The following is a 20,778-nucleotide window of genomic DNA, read 5'->3' as shown; positions in this document are numbered from 1 at the left end:
GAACACGCCTTTGTCGCTTGTAGGGCCGGACTACAAAGCCCAGAATGCCTCGCCCCTCCCTGATCAATGAGGTCTTATTTAAATGATCTCTGAGGTCTTGGACCCAGGCCAATCAGCTGTCAGGGCTCATGATAAATCGCAATGCATTATTGATAATAATAATTACTGGGACATGCGCGTTCCGGCCGAAGGGGGGTAAATTTCCCAACTCCAGGAATTTGTGGCGGAGTGGGCAAATAACCGCGGCTCTCCAGGCGCCCCGATGCTCGCACCATGTCGAGGCGCAAGCAGGCGAAACCCCAACACATCAACTCGGAGGAGGACCAGGGCGAGCAGCAGCCGCAGCAGCCGGCCCCGGAGTTTGCAGATGCGGCCGCAGCGGCGCCGGCGGCGGGGGAGCCGGGTGAGTGGGGCTGGGGGCGCACGCCCCGGGCGGGCAGTTTCCGGGACGTTCGCGGGACCCTCGAAGGCGCGGACTTTGGGGAGCCAACGGCTTCCACCGCAGACTGTGGAACCGAGATCTGGGGGCTCAGTTCCAGAGGAGAGCGGCAGCCTCATTCCCCACCCCCACCCTCGTTAATTTTACACTTCTCCCCTTTTATCGCTTCTCCCCTCTTGTGTAAGTTTCACCCCCAGGTCTCGCTCTTATTGTAAAATTGACCCCCAGCCTCTCCTGTGTCCCTCGTTCCTGAAATGTTCCCTTCTCCTTGTCCTCTGCCCCTCTCGTAATTGGTTCCACTCCCCTCACTAGTAGCCTCCCCCCCACTTGTAACTTAGGCTCCCCTCCTCCCTCCCTGGCGCTGCTTTTTAAAAGAAAGACCCCGGGGGTCCCCACTCTTTCCCTCACCCGTTAGGGTCTTTGTAGGAGGCTGGGGAAGGGGCGCACCCTAGGAAGACCTCCCGGGGGAGGACGATCTGTTGCACGCGCCCCTCCCGGGCCAAGAGGGGGGAGGGGGGGCGACCTCTCCCCACCCCCAGGAGCTGGGGTGCGGGCCACCAGCGCTGCGGAGGGGATTGGAGGGCCCGAAGAGGTGGAGGAGAAGAGCACAGTATTTTCCTTTTTTAAAAAAATTTCTTTTTTGGTTCTCCTCTTTTCTCCCGGGGCTACGCCGCCTGCCGATCTTCGCCCTAACCTTTCGGGGCCTGACCTCCAGCCATCTTTGATTTCCGACTTCCTAAAAATAAACCGCGGCCTGCGGGAGGGGTGTGGGCCCCCAGGGGCGGGGGTCGTGGGCGCACAGCAGCCCCGCTGGAGTGCACCAGTCTGGCGTTTTGCGTGCCTTTTCTAGGGCGCCCGGCTTTCCAAACGCGCGCCCCGGGGGCCAGAGGGGAGAGGTCGGGCCAGGACTGGGCGGTCGTGGCCAGGGCGAGCTCCGGGGGCTGACCCGGCCCACGCTTCCGCGCTGCGCATCTTGAGGGTCTGGAGGAGTTCTGGACCCCCAGCCCGGTCGGGAGCGGCCAAGCAAACTCCTCTCTTCCTAATCATGTAACCCAGGGGGCTTTAGGAGCCAGTCGATTTCCCACTATCTCCCCTCCGTCCTGGCCCGCCAAATTGTCGCCTGATAAGTTTTTCGCGTACGCGTGGGGGGAGGGGGCGTTTTTAACGTCCTCTTGGGCCTTGTTGGTGGCTTCTGTCCTCTCGCCGCCTGCTTTCTAATTTCCCAGCCCGTGAGGGGGGTGTGCGCGGCAACCCGACTCCGAGCTACAACTCCGATGGGAAAACGGTTGCTACGTTTTGGTTACCGTACCTTTTATTAGGGGAGGGAATGTGGTAAATTTCCTAAATTTATAATATAATGTAAATCCCTATTTCCCCTCAAATAACATTTTTTCAGGGCAAATTAAAGAGATCTGCTTGACCGAGGGGGCGGCTGTGCGTTTTCGGGCGTCCGATGGTCAGGGCAGCGTGCACCCAAGGTCGGAGGAGGGTGTACTCTCTTTGTGCCTTGGGAGGGGGAGTGCGGGGGAGAATGGAGAGGCTTCGTTGCCTGGCCCACCTGGAACAAAAGGGTTAACCCTCTGCCCGCCCGCTTCCTCCCGAGAGGAGGGGCGAGCTCCTGGCTCTGACCCCTCCCCTGGTCCTGCTCTGACCTCCCCTTCCCCCTACCCGCTTCATTTTGGGTGGGCGCGCTGAAGTGAGCTTTTGGTGGTGTTTGGCACCTTAGGGGGAGCTTCTTAAATTAACGCTAGCTGGAGTTTGCAATCAGTTAACCCGAGCTGGTTAGGATCGCGGGCCTTGGCTGTGCGCTCCCTCCACGATTTGGGAGGGGGAGTTGCTATTGATCGCTTGGGTTGGAGTGGACGGCCGAGCTGCGCGCGGGCGCCCCCTGGAGGCCCAGCCTGGAACCTCGCCCTTTGCTGAGAGGCGGGTCCCTTCGCAGGTACCGGCTCACACCTGATGGGTGGGACAGGCTGGGGCAGGGGGATGGAGAGCGCTGGGCTGGGCTAGGCTAGGGACTCCAGTCGGTTGCTTGAGCTATCCCTGGCTGTGCCGGGTTTTCTTTGCCAAGTCTTTGGAATTCTTGGAAAGAATTCTTCGATCCTCGAATGTGTTCGCAGAGTCCCCCAGTTGCCACGATGGGACAGAAGGTAGTTTTCCCAAGTAGTACATTTTAACTGACGCATTTTGTATTTGAGCGGCCTGTATGTATCATTTTAAAAATCCAGTTTAGACTGGTCTTATTTTGCAAAGCCAATTTGAGACCCACTTATAAAGAATGTACTTTTTGAGGGAGGAAAATGAAGTACGGCAAAAAATTAGATCAGAAAATCTGCAGGTGGTCAGGGGACTCAGGCTACATACAGGAAAATTAGCATTTTCTCAAAAGAGTTTCAAATGCCCTTTGTGCTAAACTGGATTACAGCCATCAACGATTAAGATTCCCAAATTTCAAATAACTGCCTAGCCCCAGTTTCTAAACTGAAATGACCTACATTGGCGGTAAGGATTCTGAGAATAGGGCACTTGGGAGCTTATATTTTAATAGAGGGAGAGGGAAATCTTGTTGATCGAAGCGTTAGTTAATGTTGCAGGCTGACTTTCTGTGTTTCCATCTGAGTTTCTGAAAGGGGCTACAACCTGCCCACACCGCTTTTGTTCCGTCAAAAAGAAATTGCACAAGTCAGTGCTAGTTGGTCCTTCAAGCCTCTGCAGCCTTCCTCACGGTGGGGAGTTGGGGAGCCATCTTGGGAGGGAGGGATAGAGTTAATGCTTCCTCTTTTTAAATGAAGTTAGGTTTTGGTAAGATTTTACAGTGAGGTGTGCATTCCAATCTGGTTGTATGACTTTCAGCTGTGTAACCTTGATTTCTGAGCTTTTGGGTTCTTCCTGTGTACCATGGAGATGAAGCATGCTGTTTATTTAGATAGTTTCCACTATATGAGACCCACTGTGTGCTGGAAACGTGATCAGTAATTAATTTTGTTCAAAATAACAATGTTTTGTTTTTTATTGTGCCAAGACGGCACTGAACTGCCAATTTGAGATAATTCTGCAGTTTTATCTGTAGCCTACTGTGTGCCAGACACCAGGCTGGGGACCTCAACGACATTATCTGTAATCCTCATTTTTACTCATTTTAGAGGAAACTTGAACTCCTGGTTGCAATGGCTTGCCCAGGGTTGCCTTGTCCTGTTTGATTTGAGCCTTGCTCTGAATCCAAGAAGCTGTGTTTATCGTGGTTTTAGAAGAGTTGGTTATGGGATGGGATTTTCTATCAGATGAGGGAGCTATGGTGAGTGTTCAGCTGGTTGAGTGTTCTCTCTCCTCCTCCCTTTTAATTTTTGAGATGTGCCTCTGCAGGCTTTAGAATAAGAGGTCCTGGGAAGCAAGTCGAAAATAAAGCAGAGTTTGCATTTGGTGCTCTGGGCTTTACTGCCCTGGAAAAAATGATGGGAAGAGTTCAAGATATTCCCTTTTTCATCATCCTTAACCTATTGTGCTTTTGATTGTTTAAAAAAGCATCTAAAAATTTTAAAAGCTCTAAATTCATGTAAGAACTGCATCTCTGATCGTTGCCATCTATTTTTTTTCTTCTAGATTTCAAGTCTATGTCAGGCTTTGTTCTAGGGGGATCTGGGGAAGGAGGCAGCAAAAGCTCCTGCCTTCATGGAGTTTACAAATTGCTTAAAAGATGAGCTCCAGTTGAGGCGATATGGGACGTATCTCTACAGCGTAAATAGCAGAGCTCGCACACCTTATAGCACAAAGAAACTTTGATTCTTTTACTTCTTCCTTTTCAGCAGACTTGAATTTTGATCCAAGACCATTTGGAACAAATTTTTTTTGTACCTTAATTAAATAGAAAGTTAATTGCTGCTCTAATTTGCCACCTACAAATTGAGTTAAGGGCTTGTTCCTTAAGTGTTTCCCGGGATTGCTGAATTCAGATGTAAAATTAAACTGGTAAACCAGTTTCTTTGAACTGGTTCAGTACTTAAGGACATCTCAATTTCCTTTTGTTTTTTGGTAAGCAGTTATCCTGCTGGTGGGGGTGGGGTAGAAGATGTTTATGGACTCTAGATAATCTGCTCATTGCCATTCTTTTAATATAGGAATGGGGGGGGGAAGATAAGCTTGAGGCATAATGCTTTTCTCGAGATACACAGGTTTGTTTCTTAAGCATTTTCACTGGCTCCAGAATTTGATTGGCCTCTGGCAGATGAGCTTTCTTCCTATACAATAGTAAGAGTATTTTCTATCCATTTGGCAGGGATTGAATCTAAGCCCCCTGCTGGGTTTACTGCATTCTTCCAACTTATTGGATAACTAGATGCTGAGAGATAACATTCCTAAAATTCGGAGTGGGGGTGGGGTGGAAGGGTGGAAGATCTAGTTGCTGTGTAATCCCTCTGAACTTTGCTTTTTCCTTTTGGGAAGGGTTAACTTAAGCATACCCAGCAATTGTTCATAACAGAGTCGTCTTACTCTTTGGCAAATACGCTTTCAGTATTTGCCAGTGGTGGTCTGAATGTCGAAGTACTTTTTACTGCACCAGCAAACAGAGCTCCTGCTGTTTGAAGACTCAAGTGGGATGTTGCCGGTATTGCTTGTAGGCTACAGAAGAGGCAAGCCTGTGTATACAGTGCAGGCAAGCTGGTATTCAGGTTGTAAATCACTCTTGGGAACTGTTGGATCCTTCTAGGGCAGGGAGCTTAACCTTTTTTGTGCCACATTCACCCCTTCTCATCAGAATGTATTTAAATGCATACAATAAGATACATAGAAATACCAAGGAAATAAATTGCGTTGAGATAACACTCAGTAAAAGTAACATGGGCTTCTTTATGAACACAAAGGAGATCTAGCAGTCAGTCAGGTAACCAGAATTTCCAGTAATGCAACCGCATTGACATCATAGGAAAATACCTGCTTTCTGTTGATGACATAGGCATGGGTTCTGCAAATACCGCTGAGGTATGTTCCCCACGCTCATAATTGAAAGAAATGTTAAGTTTTAATTCAGCTGAGTGAAAATAAGGTTGCCATCTTTTTTTCCCTGTCTAATTTCATCAGCCCCAGTTTAAAGAGTTATCTCCTTTAAAACCTGCATTGTCAGTAAGGGAATATTGTCCCCAAGGGGGTGAAAATTGGTTTTTTTTTGGGGTGGGGCAAAAATGTTTATTGATGTTACAGTGGTTTGTGGCCTTCCAAAGGACCATAGTGCATAAACAGATAATATAATATATTGGTGGTATTAAAATTTGGTGGGGGGGGCGGTGAGTAGGAAAAAAAAGCTTCAAAAGCCTTCCTAGAGGGGTAAAATGAAAAAAAGTTCAAGAAACTGCTCTAGAAGAAACAATTATAAATCAGGCCACTAGCTTCAGTTCTCTTCAATAGTATTTAAGGCTATAATCCCTGCCCTTGTGTTTTACCAGCACGGCACCTTGAGGCAGTTATTTCTAAGCCTTAGTTTCCATGTTTGCGAATTGGGAACAAAGATGCTTGTTTACGTGGCTACGAAGATAAGTGAGTTAAGGTATAGGAGTCTGAAGTGAGTGCTTTGTTGCAGTTTGTGGAGGATGGTAGTAGTTTTGCTTTGGCCCTTAACAAGCATTTGTACATGAGCTTTGTTAGAGATTTCCAGAAGTAGAATGGCTGAGAAAAGGGGTGTAACATGCTAATTAAAAAGAAGCCAAAGTACAGAAGTGTATACATTGATTTATTTTTTTTCTGTGGTCACACTGCACGGCATGTGCCTCCCTGACCAGGGATCAAACCTGCATCCCCTGCATTGGAAGTGTGGAGTCTTAACCACTGCACTGCCAGGCAAGTCCCAAAAGTATATACATTTTGAAGTTTCTCTTCCACCCCAGGCCTGTGCTCCAAGAGGCAGGGACCAGCCACAGTATCTATTATTTCAAAAGTTTCCCACGTACATACTTATATCTTTATCCCCAGACACAAAGAGGGCGGAGCATGTTCTCTATACATCCTGTTCTCTAAACTTTTTTTCCTCTTGGCTACAAAGCAGTCATCCTTTTCGTGTACCCTGATTTATTCAATCAGAACCGTACTGACGGACCAGAGTGCATCCTTTTTTGTTTAGGCTGTTTGTTACTATGAAACCTGTATCCTGGTATCACAGAAAGTAAACTCCTAACAAGGGAATTGCTGGGTGGAAGGAGAATTGCACTAAAATGATGATGTTGGTGGACTGTGCTCTGAAGAAGTTGTATGTATTTATAGGCACCAGCCTACTGGTGTATTTCCCTCCCAAGAGAAACTCTTTAAGTTCTACTTCTAAAGTTCTTGACACATAATTGCCAAAATTGCACTTCCAGAAAGATTGTGCCCGTTTAACAACACACCCCGGCAAACACCGCATTAGAAGTCTTGGGAAAGTGTACCAATAGATACTATCTTAAGGATTCTGGGAATTGATGAATATATTTAACTTGATTCTTGGAAATTTTATTGCTTTGGAGCAGTTGTGGAGCGGGAAGGAAGGAGGTACCTACCTGCTACACTCCACACGGAAGTAGCAGGGGTGTATTGTGTCCTAAGTAAACCTCCCCACACGTCCAAACCTGACCCCTCAAGCTTTCCTGTTCCTCCTGGGGTTTCTGTGAGAGGAAAGATAGTTGCCAGTCTCAACAGAAGAAACATATGCTTAGGAGGAAGGGTATCAAGGAAGAGTTCAAGGGGACGGTCTGGGTCCTGCGTGCCTTGGTTTTAACGTTGGCTCCGCAGTTTACCACATGCCCTACCTTGGGGAAGTTAATGTCCTCTGTGCCTCAGTTTCCCCCTCTGTTAAATATAATAGTCTCTACCTCAAGAGTTGTTAATAACATGTAAATTACACCTGGTACATAGTAAGTGCTCAAAAGTTACCTATGACTAGATTTTTCGTTGTGTTGCCTTGGGTATAAGTCACATTACATCCAAGTCTGTTTTTCTTATCTGTAAATGGGGCTGATGTTAAATAGGGTTGGATGGGTATAGTGTGGAGCCCAGGGCACCTGGAGGTTCTAGTCTGGACTACAGGAGGCTCTTAGGCTGCTCATCTTTTTATCACCCCCTTAGCCCCTGCCTTGTACTCAGTAGGAGGCGAGAAGTCTTGTTAAACGAGTGAGGCTTTAAATGACTGGTACAAGGCTTATTGTGTTCCGCAGCCCTAGTTGCCCAGGTAACCAGATAAGCCGCGGAAATAGAAAAGGTGGAGAAACTGATGTTAACTGAATACGTACGGTATCTGCACTTTCAGGTCATAGGATGGTGCCAGGGTCACAGTCAGCACTCGACAAACATTTGTTAAGTTAATCACATCACTTAACACAGGCACCTAACTTACGTGGTTGTCACGATTTTGCACATTTAATAGAAATCCTGAGGGGTAAGCCCACCACATCAAACCTGTTTTCCATGGATTGATCCTGACCCGTTTGCTTTCTCTTGGCTTACCCCTGACCCGCATACACCTTGCAGAACTTCTGATGATTATTTAGTCTGAAATTAGGAAAAATTAAGTCAATTTATTAAGGCCGTGCTATGGAAATGTAAAAGAACCAGTGTTTGAAAATCTGATGGAAAGTATAGATCTTTCTCGAGAGAAATACACTTTGTTGCAAGATCAGCCCCTCCCCAAATCGTTGACTGACTCCTCAGTCAAAAACCCATGCTGTTGGGAAATGTAATCACCCAAGGAATTGAGGCAAAATGGGTTAGTTGGCTTTACAAAGTGATCATTTTATTTAAAAGATAAGTGGATACTGCCTGGCCTTACCCCCATGCATTTGTACATTTCAAATAGGATTCGTTTTAAACAAAAATGGTCACACCTTACAAACTATTCTGTAATCTACTTCCACCTAACTTCTGTCTCCACGTCAGGACGTACGGAAATGCTGCATCGTTTTTGTACTGTGGGTAAACCAAAATTTACCTTTTTTTTCCCCCCTCTTTTGTGGCTCTAAACATTTCTGTTAAAAATATCCCTCTTCCTCCATGGATTTTTTTTAAAAAATAAGTTTATTTATTTATATTTGGCTGTGTTGGGTCTTTGTTGCCGCACGCAGGCTTTCTCTAGTTGCAGCGAGCGGGGGCTACTTGTTGTGGTGGCTTCTCCTGTTGTGGAGCGCAGCCTTCAGTAGTTGTGGAGCGCAGCCTTCAGTAGTTGTGGCGCACGGGCTTCGTTGCTCTGCGGCATGTGGGATCTTCCCGGCCCGTGTCCCCTGTGCTGGCAGGTGGATTCTTAACCACTGCGCCACCAGGGAAGTCCTCTCCATGGATCTTTGTATGCGTGTGCAAATGTCTGTGGTTTGGATCTGCGCACCTGGAGTTGCTGGGTCTGAGGTGTGCCTATATGACTTCTCAGTGGTAAGGTGTACATAATAATAGGCGAGGCAGGAAATGAGAAAAATAAAGTAGCTTAGAGGTTCTCCACCCGCCAGGACTCGGGCATCTGGCTAAAAAGCACAGTCCCCCGACAGGCATTGTGACGTGCAGACTAGCAGTCACTGTGAAGGAAATAGGACCCAACTGCAAAAGAAGTCCAGGGACCACTCATTTTCAGGAATAGAACTACCCAGAATAGGATGGTTGGTTGACTTTTGTGTAACAGAGTAGAAGTTGCAAACGGAAGGTGAGGAATAAAATCCATCATTCCCATCCCTTCCTTCCTTTCTTGGGCTTCTTTCTTTGTTTAATGGCTTATTAATCCTTTAATGGCCTGTTAAGACATTTCTGTAGGTTTTTCGTAATCAGGAAGGTCAGTGAAGTTTTTTTTCTTGGACATGCAATCTTTCCTTTTTTTTCAGTGTGTTTTTTCTTATTAATTTTTAGCACCTTTAAACTTTCATTGTCCCTGGTGGGAAGGTACACTTACCACATTGTCTGAATGAGTGACTTAACTGCAATTTCACTTTCGATGGGCCCAGGATGGAGATGAGCGGCCATGAATTGAGCAGGTTTCCAACATCATTTTATGGTGGCATGAGATCCATTTGCCTTTCAAGCCAGCTCTCAGCTGGGTGAGGGCCAGAGCTCCAAGGGGATTATTTTAATGAATTGTATGCGTTTCCCAGGGCTGCCTTAATAAGTTGGCACAGACTAGATGGTTTAAGACAGATTTATTCCCACAGTTCTGGAGGGTGGACAGCTGACATTTAGGAGTTGCAGGGTTCCTTTTGGAGCCTCTGAGGGTGAGTCTGTACCAGACCTCCTCCCTACCTTTTGTTGGCTTCCAGCCGTCCTTGGCTTATAAAAGCCACGTAACTCCTGCCTTGGCTTCACGTGGCCTTCTTCTGTCTCATGTCCCTTTCTTTTCTCCTTAAGGACACCAGATACTGGGCTTGGGACCCACCCTAATTACAACTGCAAAGATTTCCCCCCCTGCCCCAAAGAAGGTCGCTGGCACAGGTGCAGGGGTTAGGGTTGGACATTTTGGGGGGTTATGATTTGACCCCCACTACCTAAGTGATTGGTTCATTTGAGACTCTTGGGATGCCTTGTTCCCTTACACAGTTTTGTGCGTGTTGGGACACAGATCACGAAGACCTCTGGACTGTGAGCTGTGGTTTTTCCCAAGAAATCGCCCCACATCCTTTCTTGGGTAGAGTTCTTAGCTTTTTCTCTCTTGTCACAGGTACTCCAATGAACCCCCCAGGGAGTGGCGATGACGTGAACGTGGACGGAGCAGGGATAAAGAGGCCTCGGCGGGAGGAGACTCACATCTGTGAGAAATGCTGTGCCGAGTTCTTCAGTTTTTCGGAGTTCTTAGACCATAAGAAGAATTGCACTAAAAATCCACCTGTCCTCATCATGAACGACAGCGAGGGGCCGGTGCCTTCAGAAGACTTCTCCGGGGCTGTGCTGAGCCACCAGCCACGCAGCCCAAGCAGGAAGGACGGTCACAGAGAGGACGGTGGCAGCTCAGGGGACGCGAGGGAGAAGCCGGGGGCAGAGTCCATCGTGTACTTAAAGACGGAGGCCGCCCTGCCACCCACACCCCAGGACATAAGCTATTTACCCAAAGGCAAAGTGGCCAACACCAACGTCACGCTTCAAGCCCTACGGGGCACCAAGGTGGCCGTGAACCAGCGGGGCGCAGACGCGCCCCCAGCCCCGCTGCCCAGCGCCAGCAGCATCCCCTGGGTCCTCGAGCAGATCCTGTGTCTGCAGCAGCAGCAGCTCCAGCAAATCCAGCTCACGGAGCAGATCCGCGTGCAGGTGAACCTGTGGGCCTCCCACGCCCTCCACTCCAGCGGCGTGGCCGGAGCTGACTCCCTGAAGACGCTGGGCGGCCACGTGTCCCAGCAGGTTTCGGCGGCTGTGGCTCTGCTCAGCCAGAAGGCGGGGAGCCCGGCTTTGCCCCTGGACACCTTGAAGCCAGCCAAGCTACCTCACACCAGCATCCCTTCTGCTGCCAGCTCCGTGTCCCCAGGGCTGACGCCCTTCGCCCTGAAGCCAGATGGGACCCGGGTGCTCCCCAACGTCCTGTCGCGTCTCCCGGGGGCGTTGCTACCTCAGGCCCCAGGCTCTGTGCTCTTCCAGAGCCCCTTCTCCACGGTGGCGTTAGACCCGTCCAAGAAAGGGAAAGGGAAGCCACCGAGTGTCTCCCCGGTAGATGTCAAACCCAAGGACGAGGTCCTCTACAAGCACAAGTGTAAGTACTGTAGCAAGGTTTTTGGGACTGATAGCTCCTTGCAGATCCACCTCCGCTCCCACACCGGAGAGAGACCCTTCGTGTGTTCTGTCTGCGGTCACCGCTTCACCACCAAGGGCAACCTCAAGGTGCACTTTCATCGGCATCCCCAGGTGAAGGCAAACCCGCAGCTGTTTGCCGAGTTCCACGACAAGATGGCGGCAGGCAGTGGCCTTCCCTACGTGCTCTCTGGCCCTGTCCCCGTAGATGAGTCCGGGCTCTCCTTAGACAACAAACCCGTCCTTGCGACGGGGACCCCCAATGTAGGGCTATCTCAGAATCTCTCTTCGGGGACTAACTCCAAGGACCTCATGGGTGGCCCGTTGCCCAGCGACCTGCAGCCTGGGCCTTCTCCGGAAAGTGAGGATGGATGCATCCTACCTGGGGTGGGGCCCAACCATAACTCCCCGAGGGTTGGTGGCTTCCAAGGGAGTGGGACACCCGAGCCGGGGTCAGAGACCCTGAAATTGCAGCAGCTGGTGGAGAACATCGACAAGGCCACCACCGACCCCAACGAATGTCTCATATGCCACCGTGTCTTAAGCTGCCAAAGTTCCCTCAAGATGCATTACCGCACCCACACTGGGGAGAGGCCGTTCCAGTGTAAGATCTGTGGTCGAGCCTTCTCCACCAAAGGCAACCTGAAGACGCACCTCGGGGTGCACCGGACCAACACGTCCATAAAGACGCAGCACTCGTGCCCCATCTGCCAGAAGAAGTTTACCAACGCGGTCATGCTGCAGCAGCATATTCGGATGCACATGGGCGGTCAGATTCCCAACACGCCTCTGCCGGAGAATCCCTGTGACTTTGCGGGTCCCGAGCCAATGATGGTCGGTGAAAATGGCAGCACAAACGTTGTCTGTCCTGATGATGTCGAAAGCATCGATGTAGACGAAGTCTGCTCCCAGGAGGTCCCTGGCAGCTCCTCGAAGGTCCCCATGCCCCTTCCCAGCATCCACTCAGCATCACCTACTCTAGGGCTGGCCTCGGTGGCTTCCCTAGATGCCCAGGGGAAGACGGGTCTCACTGGTCTTGTCCTGCAGCGACAGAGCAGCCGAGAAAATGGTTCCGTGGAGAGTGATGGCTTGACCAACGACTCTTCCTCCTCGGTGATGGGGGACCAGGAGTATCCGAGCCGAAGTCCAGATGTCCTGGAGACCACGTCCTTCCAGGCAGTCTCCCCAGCCAATAGCCAAGCGGAGAGTGTCAAGTCCAAGTCTCCTGATACCGGTGGCAAAGTGGACAGCTCCGAGAACAGCCGCACTGAGACGGAAGGTGATAGAGCTTTGGATTTAACTTAGGTCCATTCTGGGCACAGAGTCATCCAAAAGGAACCTGGGTTGAACTTGACAAATGGAGAGTGTGGTATATGTGAAATAGCTCCCCTGTAGGGCGATTAGCCTTTCTGTGGGTACTTCTGGATAGAGGGCAATAATAACTACCTCTGTCGTAGTAGAGACATGCTTTTATTTACGACGGTTCTTGCAAGCTGGGTGTGGACAGCGTACTTACTTTTGGTGGGTTTTTATTTTTGTGTTTCAGCCCTGTGAGGGCAACATGGGTGATCCTAACTAAATGCTCCAGTAGAAGAGTATTTGAGAAAGTGGGCACTGCTCTTTGGCCAGTGAGATAAGCCATAGTTCCTTGATTCTGAAATCTCACTCCCTTATGTAACGTTCACAAATTAATAACTCCTGAGGGAGAGAAAAGAATCTAACCTATTTTAAAAGCACCCCATATAAATGGGGTGCCTACTGACGGCATTAATGGCAAAAATGGGGGAATAGCAACATCGTAGAATCAGAAAGATAGTGTCAGGGCTTACTTTATAAAGGTAGCTGAATGCAGGAATTTGGACTTGGAATTGCATTGCCTGTGACTGTTGCTGATACCTTTAAAGCCAAAATAGTAACCTCTGAAGTGCTGGAGTCATTCTCCGTGCAGATAAACAAGTAAAAGGAAAGCTGCTTGCAAGGTGTCAGTTTCCTGAACGCTATTCGCAGGCTGTCAAACGGTGGGGCAGTTGTGGTCAAAGCTCCTTTCTTTTTGGATTGAAGAATGAATGACTGTAGGATGATAATTTGGGTTTTTTTTTTCTGTGCACGCCAGGTCGGAGCACTGGCCCACCGACATTTATCCGAGCCCAGCCAGCCTATGTCAAAGTCGAAGTTCCTGGTGCATTCGTTGGTCCCGTGACCATGTCCCCAGGCGTGACACCTTTGCTCGCCATCCAGCCCCGACGACAGGCCAAGCAGCACGGCTGCACAAGGTGCGGGAAGAACTTCTCATCTGCCAGCGCGCTTCAGATTCACGAGCGGACTCACACCGGGGAGAAGCCTTTCGTGTGCAACATTTGTGGGCGAGCTTTTACCACCAAAGGCAACTTGAAGGTGAGTTCAAGCCTCGCAGTGCAGTCAAAAAGGAAAAAACAGAAAAAAGAAGAAGCAGACTTTCTCACATTACAGCATCTCTGAAGTTGGGATTCTCATTGTAGTCAGTGCCTGCGTGAAATCGTTCAGGTCTGGAAACACAGATGCTGTTTGTCTTGTAATGTAGTGTCGATAAATCCTTTACGGGTTTGCCTGTGCTTTCAGACTTGATGACCACCCTGTACGTTGGTTTTTGTTTTCCTGGCCTGCTAGGTTGAAATAAATACCACGAGTTAAACATAGATATAGTGCCACTGGAGTTAAAGGAAGAAAGTCTCCAGGTTTATTGGCCTTTCTTTGAAACTGAACAGCTGGGTTCTTCCAAAGAATGTCGTGTGTCTATTGTTAGGATAAGTTGGTTCCACCTAAGATATTACCTGGGAGACTGTCCCATGTAAGGATCGAAAGTGGCCTGTGTAAGGACACAGGATGGGAAACCTGGGTTTCCCTCATGGTCCTGCCTCTACTTTGTTCCAGGCATGTTCCTCTGGACCTCTTTTCTCTAACTAGCTCCCCAGTGAGTAGACTAGTTGAATTCTTTGTAATGAGAATGAAGGTTGAAACTTCATCTTAAAGTTGACCTAGAAGACCTCATGTCATTTTAGAAATTAAAAGTACTTATTAAAAAAACTATATTCTCTTAATATTTTAGTCTAGGTGGCAAAAATGTCAGGGGAGGAACATGGAAGTAATTTAATCTGTAACCCCAACTTCCAGAAATACAAAGCGTAAATTTATTCAGGGGCCTTGGAATCAACCTGGGGAAGGTTTGGAGCTGCTTGGGCAGGTGGCTCCTGTGCCTCGGTTTCTCAGGCATGGGGATCATGGTAATGACCTCAGGGTTGCTTGGAGATTAATTGAGTTGTATGAGTGTTTCACGTGATGCCAGGAACATCTTAGTAATTTCTTGGAGTGATGAAGAGCAAGTGACGTCTGAGCGCGCTGCGATAACTGCTGACTTCTAAGCATGTCAGTGAAGTGATGTGAGAATGCTTGAAACCCAGGACCCATCACGTTCTTCAGCTCTTTATAAAGAAAGGGATTTGAAAACTCAAAAACCAGACCGGGAACATAATTGCAGATAGGAGGCTGGCCAGGTCGAAGCAGCAGTAAGTGCTAGGATCTCTTTCCTCTTCAGAAGAGTCCTTGCTTTGTCTGCTACCATAGATGAAATAACATTCATTCCCCGTGGCCTCGTGTAACCTTCCCAACTAGGCTTATTTTTCCTCTACAGCAGTGATTACTCTTGTTGACACACTTATGTATTTAGGATGTCACCTCCATCAGGCCAGGGTCTGTTTTGTTCAAAGATTATTTTTTTAACTCAAATTTTCTTTTTTTTTTTTTTTTTGCGGTACGCGGGCCTCTCACTGTTGTGGCCTCTCCTGTTGCGGAGCACAGGCTCCGGACGTGCAGACTCAGCGGCCATGGCTCATGGGCCTAGCTGCTCCACGGCACGTGGGATCTTCCTGGACGGGAGCACGAACCCGTGTCCCCTGCATCGGCAGGCGGACTCTCAACTACTGCGCCACCAGGGAAGCCCTTTAACTCAAATTTTTATTCAAGTAATTGTCGATTCATGCAGAGGGAGAAGTCATACAGAGATGCTTACCCGCTTTGCTAGTTTCTCCCAGTGATAGAATTTTGCACAACTATAGAATAAATAATAACCAGGATATTGACATTGATGTAACCTACTGGTCTTATAGATTTTCCCGTTTTACTTGTACTCCGTGTCTGTATGTGTTAAGTTCCGTACCATTTGTTAACTGTGTAAGTTTGTGTGTTCACAAGTTGTAACCCTAGCACTTGAAACAACACTGCTATGTAGTAGGTGTTGACAAAACTGTACATGTGAACAGTGGTATGGGGAAAATTGGAGTGTGTATTCCCCACCTCGGTTGCCCTTACTTGCCTCTAGGCAGGAATGTAGATCCATGGTTGCCGGATGATCTGATTTTTTTCTCCCCCCAAGAGAATAGGTATCTGTATTTTTTTAAAAAAATAAATTTATTTATTTTGGGTGCATTGGGTCTTCGTCGCTGCACCAGGGCTTTTCTTTAGTTGCGGTGAGCAGGGCCTGCTCTTTGTTGCGGTGCGCAGGCTTCTCATTGCGGTGGCTTCTCTTGTGGCGGAGCACAGACTTTAGGTGCATGGGCTTCAGTAGTTGTGGCACATGGGCTCCAGAGCGCAGGCTCAGTAGTTGTGGCGCATGGGCTTAGTTGCTCCGCGGCATGTGGGATCTTCCCGGACCAGGACTGGAACCCGTATCTCCTGCATTGACAGGCGGATTCTTAACCACTGCGTCACCAGGGAAGCCCAATATCTGGATTTTTTTAATATGAAATCTAATTTTTAAATATAAGTTTAGATAGACCAAACCCATAGGCAGACTTGACTTTGGTTTGCCCACATGCAATCCCATCTCTGTTTTGGTGGAAACCTTTCTGTCCCTCTTCCCACAGGTCCATTATATGACGCATGGGGCCAACAATAGCTCGGCACGCCGTGGCAGGAAGCTGGCCATCGAGAACACCATGGCTCTATTAGGAACGGACGGAAAGAGGGTCCCCGAGATATTTCCCAAGGAAATCCTGGCCCCTTCGGTGAACGTGGACCCTGTTGTGTGGAATCAGTACACCACCATGCTCAATGGTGGTCTGGCCATGAAGACCAACGAAATCTCTGTGATCCAGAGTGGTGGCATTCCCACCCTCCCGGTGTCGCTGGGGGCCAGCTCCGTGGTGAATAACACCGCTACCTCCAAGATGGATGGCTCCCAGTCGGCCATCACTGCCGAGGTGGAGAAGCCAGGAGCTGCCGACAGCGTCCCCAAACACCAGTTCCCTCACTTCCTGGAGGAAAACAAGATCGCCGTCAGCTAAGCTACAGGAGAATGCACGTCGAAGGAGTAGCGCAGTGACCTCTCTAGAACTGTCCCTTTTTTGTTTGTTTTTCTTAAAGACCCCATCTCCTCCAGTTTTCTTCCTGATGTGCAAATAATGTTTACAGTTGTGACCACAACCTCAGGCACATCCTACAATCACAATGTTGCTATGCTGCTTTGCAAAAACAAACAAACAAAAAAGAAAAAAATCAAAAAAAAAATTCATACTAAAACAAATATAGACTAGTATTTTTTTTTTTAATTTTGGAAAGAAGCGGGTCTTGCAAAGTAGTTTTGTTACTTGCAACAAACTATATACATAAAACCTTTGTACAACCTAGAGTAACTGTTTCCAAAGACTGTCCCCTATTTCAAGTTGGAAGGTGTTGAACCACCATGGAGAAGACAACTGCTTTGCCTGTTTGGGGGGTGGGGGGAGGGGTGGGTGGGGACTGTATACTTACTTCTGCGGTGACTGTATGCGGGTAAATGGACAAGGTCTGTCGTCTGTTTAGGGACCTGTTTGGTATTCTCCCAACCCTGCACCCATTTTTCTTTTCTTTTTTGAATGTACTTTTTTTTTTTTTTTAAAGCCGAGGTTGTAGAATTCCAAATTTTTTTTCAACCTTGGAACCTGAAGTAGAATGCCCTCAAGTGGACAGATTTTAGTCCTTAGAAAGTCGGTGTGTGTGTTGCTGCTTATTTAAATACAGTTCAGTTGGAGTCCCAAGAGTGCCAAGGTGTCCTCCCTATGCTTTCCAGATGCCCTTCTTCTTCCTAAAACCAGGAGAGGTGAGCACCTGAGCAGGGAATCTCAGGTGACCTAATTGAGTTCACCGGTGCCTACTCTGAAGAGCTGGGTGTCCGTTCTTGAAGAAACAAACTCACAGGAAGGGTGTGTCTTATTATACACTAATAACTTCTTATACTAATTTGTACCAGAAGTTCCTTGATTGTGACTTATGCCAAGTAATTATGAAGATTTTTTTTTTTCTGAGTATTGCATGAAGGCTACCAAGTTGGAACAGGCAAGTCCTGGATGTGAAAGCTTTAATTTATCTACCTCATTCATGTGTTATTTTTGTAGCTATAGTCTCTATTTTCTTATTTGATGACCGCTGAAGTGTTCCTAGGTCCTGTCGTAAACCTAAGAGTTGATGTATTGGTGGGAGCAGCTGGAAGTTCAACATGTTGTGATTCTTTTTTTCTTAATCCCCCTTTTGTATATGTGATATTAAGCAGACGATGAAGCGTTACTCTTGAGGATTTAACAAGGAAGGAGAAAGAAAGACCCACATTTCTGGGTGAAGTCTTTGCCCCTCTATGTGGAAAAGTGGATTGTGACTGTTCTCAAGTCTGTCTCTCGGTAATTGCACCTGACTTTAGGATCCAAAAAAAATTTTTTTTGTTTTGCCAAGTTGTGCCTTTCCTTCTGGAATTGTAAGTGAACACATAATAGTACCTGTTTACACTGTGAAGTGGATATTGTTACAGAAAATACACCAGAGGCTTTCTCACTTGTTAAGCTAATAATGCCTTGTGAATGTATGATCTACGGAGAAACCCCTGTAGTTTTTACCTGCTGATGCTGTCTGTCTGTTGGAGAATAAATTTTGGATGGTTCTTTTTTTCACCACCAGGCGTGTATGTAAGTTTTTCTGGTAGTTTCTGCTCTAAACTTGAGAATCCTGGACTTCCCTGGTGGTCCAGTGGTTAAGACTCCACGCTTCAAATGCAGGGGATGTGGGTTCGATCCCTGGTGGGGGGAACTAAGACCCCCACCTGCTGCGCAGCGCAGCCAGAAAATTAAAAAAAAACAACCCTGAGAATCCTTAACTGACAATCGTTTCCAGCTCCCTTGGTCTCTCTAGGTCCTGGAATAGAAGCTGCACATCTGGTTACGTCTATGCTTGACCCACTACTCAAGCACACACAGCTAACTACTTGCTGGTTGGTATCTTTCTTTTTTAAGGCATTTTATTAGAGTCCTCTCCTTCTAGAGAACTTTGCTTGTGTTCGCTTGTAACTGTGGAAAATTTATCAGGCCCTAGATGATCCCACATTTCAACCCATCCATACCTGGTTACACGTCACTGGGCAGAGAGACAGGTTCTGGTTTTTGTTTCTGATTTTCTTGGCCATGCCACACTGCATGCGGGATCTTAGTTCCCTGACCAGAGATCGAACCTGTGCCCCCTGCAGTGGAGTGCAGAGCCCTAACCACTGGACCGCCATGGAATTCCCAGAGAGACAGTATTTTAATCATCTCATACTTACAGGCTGGCTGCTTAGAGGGGGATGGGCTGAGAATCACATAGGAGGTGGGATTTAATTCCAAGGGAAGAATCTTAGTGTGGTGGGAAAAGTGCTCTTTGAGGAGAGACACAAGGGCAGGACCATGGTAATGTCCTCCTGGCATAGTACCCTCTTGTGCTGTGTTGTGTCTTTGCAAGACACAGCATCAGGCTCATTATGTAATGGATGTGGGTACCGTAGCATCCTGGAAAGGAGTCTTGACATCCAGGAAAGGTCTAGGAGTTGTGTCCGTATTGCCTTTGACCTGATGTGAGCTCTGCGTGTCAACTTCCTTTGCAGGTGGATGCCCTCCTCCCCGGGGTTTGATGTTCTTTGACCTCAACTCATCTAAATTTAGGGTAAAGCAGCCACTCTGTTGACTGAGAGCGAGATAAACCCAATCGTTTAGATAATTGAAATGGAGGGATCTAAACCAGGGGTCCCCATCCCTGGGCAGTGGACTGGTACCAATCCATGGCCTGTTAGGAACCGGGCCACACGGCAGGAGGTGAGTGACAGGTGAGCAAGCAAAGCTTCATCGGCCGCTGCCCATCGCTCGCGTTACCGCCTGAACCTTCCCCCACCCCTCGCATTACCGCCTGAACCTTCCCCCACCCATGTATGTGGAAAAATTGTCTTCCACCAAACCAGTCCCTGGTGCCAAAAAGGTTGGGGACTGCTGATCTAAACTAATATGCCCTGGTCCCAAGTATTTAGAATTTTCATCCTTTCTCACAATTGATACTACCCTACAGCTAAGTTTTATGTCTTTCTAGATTCGAATGTATGAGAATTGTTTTACTTAAGTGGAAAATATGCTTTCTCCTCTCACATATTAGAGACATCTTTCCAAGGTAAAGCACATTTCTGGCTAATCCTTTTAAAATATCTGCAATAATACAAAAATGTTTAATCAGCTATTGCTGGACAGTAATTATGTTTCCTCCAGACTTTGGTTTTGATCATCTTTGTGGTCTAACTTTTCTTGCACTTGACTCCAGGGTGAATTCCTCCTTGAGGGATTGCTAGGACAAAGATTATGAATGTTTCCACGTGTGTTTGCAGTTGTTTTCGTAAGCATGTGTGTGTGTGGCTGTTTGCTCGGCCTTAATCTTTTTTTTTTTTTTTTTTGCGGTACGCGGGCCTCTCACTGCTGTGGCCTCTCCCGTCGCGGAGCACAGGCTCCGGACGCGCAGGCCCAGCGGCCATGGCTCACGGGCCAAGCCGCTCCGCGGCATGTGGGATCTTCCCGGACTGGGGCACGAACCCGTGTCCTCTGCATCGGCAGGCGGACTCTCAACCACTGTGCCACCAGGGAAGCCCTCGGCCTTAATCTTTGAAGCCAGAAGAATAGGTTGTGAGCAGTACAGCTGCCATAGAACGTATTCTTTTAACTTGAGACCTGCCTGCGTTGTGTCTTCCTCTGTGGGTTCTGTGTATTCACAACAGTTTTTGATACTTGATGGACGATTTGAGGGAGTCCCAAAAGGCTTTTGACTTTAAGAATAAACTTCCCGTTGTCAGTTATATCTCAGTAAAGCTGAAAAAAAAGAACTTCCGGGCTTCCCTGGTGGCGCAGTGGTTGAGAGTCCGCCTGCCGATGCAGGGGACGCGGGTTCGTGCCCCGGTCCGGGAAGATCCCACATGCTGCGGAGCGGCTAGGCCCGTGAGCCATGGCCGCTGGGCCTGCGTGTCTGGAGCCTGTGCTCCACAACGGGAGAGGCCACAACAGTGAGAGGCCCGCGTACCGCAAAAAAAAAAAAAAAGAACTTCCACCTTTCCTGCTGGCCCTCTGCTTTCAGTTGGCACGCCCAGAACCTGCTTAAAGACAAGTGTTCTGGGAAAGGATTTGTTGCGTTGCATGAGGAACGTGCATTTGCAGAGGGCCTGGAGAAAGCTTGGGAGAGGCCCACCTCCAGGTGGAAAAGTTGCACCTTTATGGCGGCAGAACTTGGCCAAGAGCCCCTGAGTCAGGTGACAGTTCAGCTAAACCCTAACCTCGCGGAAGGTGTTGAAAATC

The 20,778-nt window shown here is 48.2% G+C and overlaps 1 protein-coding gene across 3 annotated transcripts; it reads left to right on the top strand.

Moving 5' to 3' along the window:
* Positions 1 to 273: 273 nt before the first annotated feature.
* Positions 274 to 16,824, top strand: SALL4 (spalt like transcription factor 4). 3 transcript variants are annotated; one of them, XM_030839116.2, is made up of 4 exons: positions 274 to 403; positions 10,086 to 11,105; positions 13,257 to 13,537; positions 16,042 to 16,824. In XM_030839116.2, the coding sequence occupies exons 1-4, from the start codon at positions 274 to 276 to the stop codon at positions 16,459 to 16,461; spliced, it is 1,851 nt and encodes a 616-aa protein (XP_030694976.2). In that variant the 3' UTR covers positions 16,462 to 16,824. The 3 variants fall into 3 exon arrangements, with proteins under 3 accessions (XP_030694976.2, XP_030694975.2, XP_030694973.2); XM_030839115.2 differs by having other exon boundaries at positions 10,086 to 12,422; XM_030839113.2 differs by lacking the exon at positions 274 to 403 and having other exon boundaries at positions 9,944 to 12,422.
* Positions 16,825 to 20,778: the final 3,954 nt, after the last annotated feature.

This window comes from Globicephala melas, chromosome 15, assembly GCF_963455315.2.
Source record: "Globicephala melas chromosome 15, mGloMel1.2, whole genome shotgun sequence".
In the NCBI taxonomy this organism is placed as follows: domain Eukaryota; kingdom Metazoa; phylum Chordata; class Mammalia; order Artiodactyla; family Delphinidae; genus Globicephala; species Globicephala melas.
Note: the sequence above shows the minus strand (reverse complement) of the source record. Positions and strands in the feature narration are given on the sequence as shown.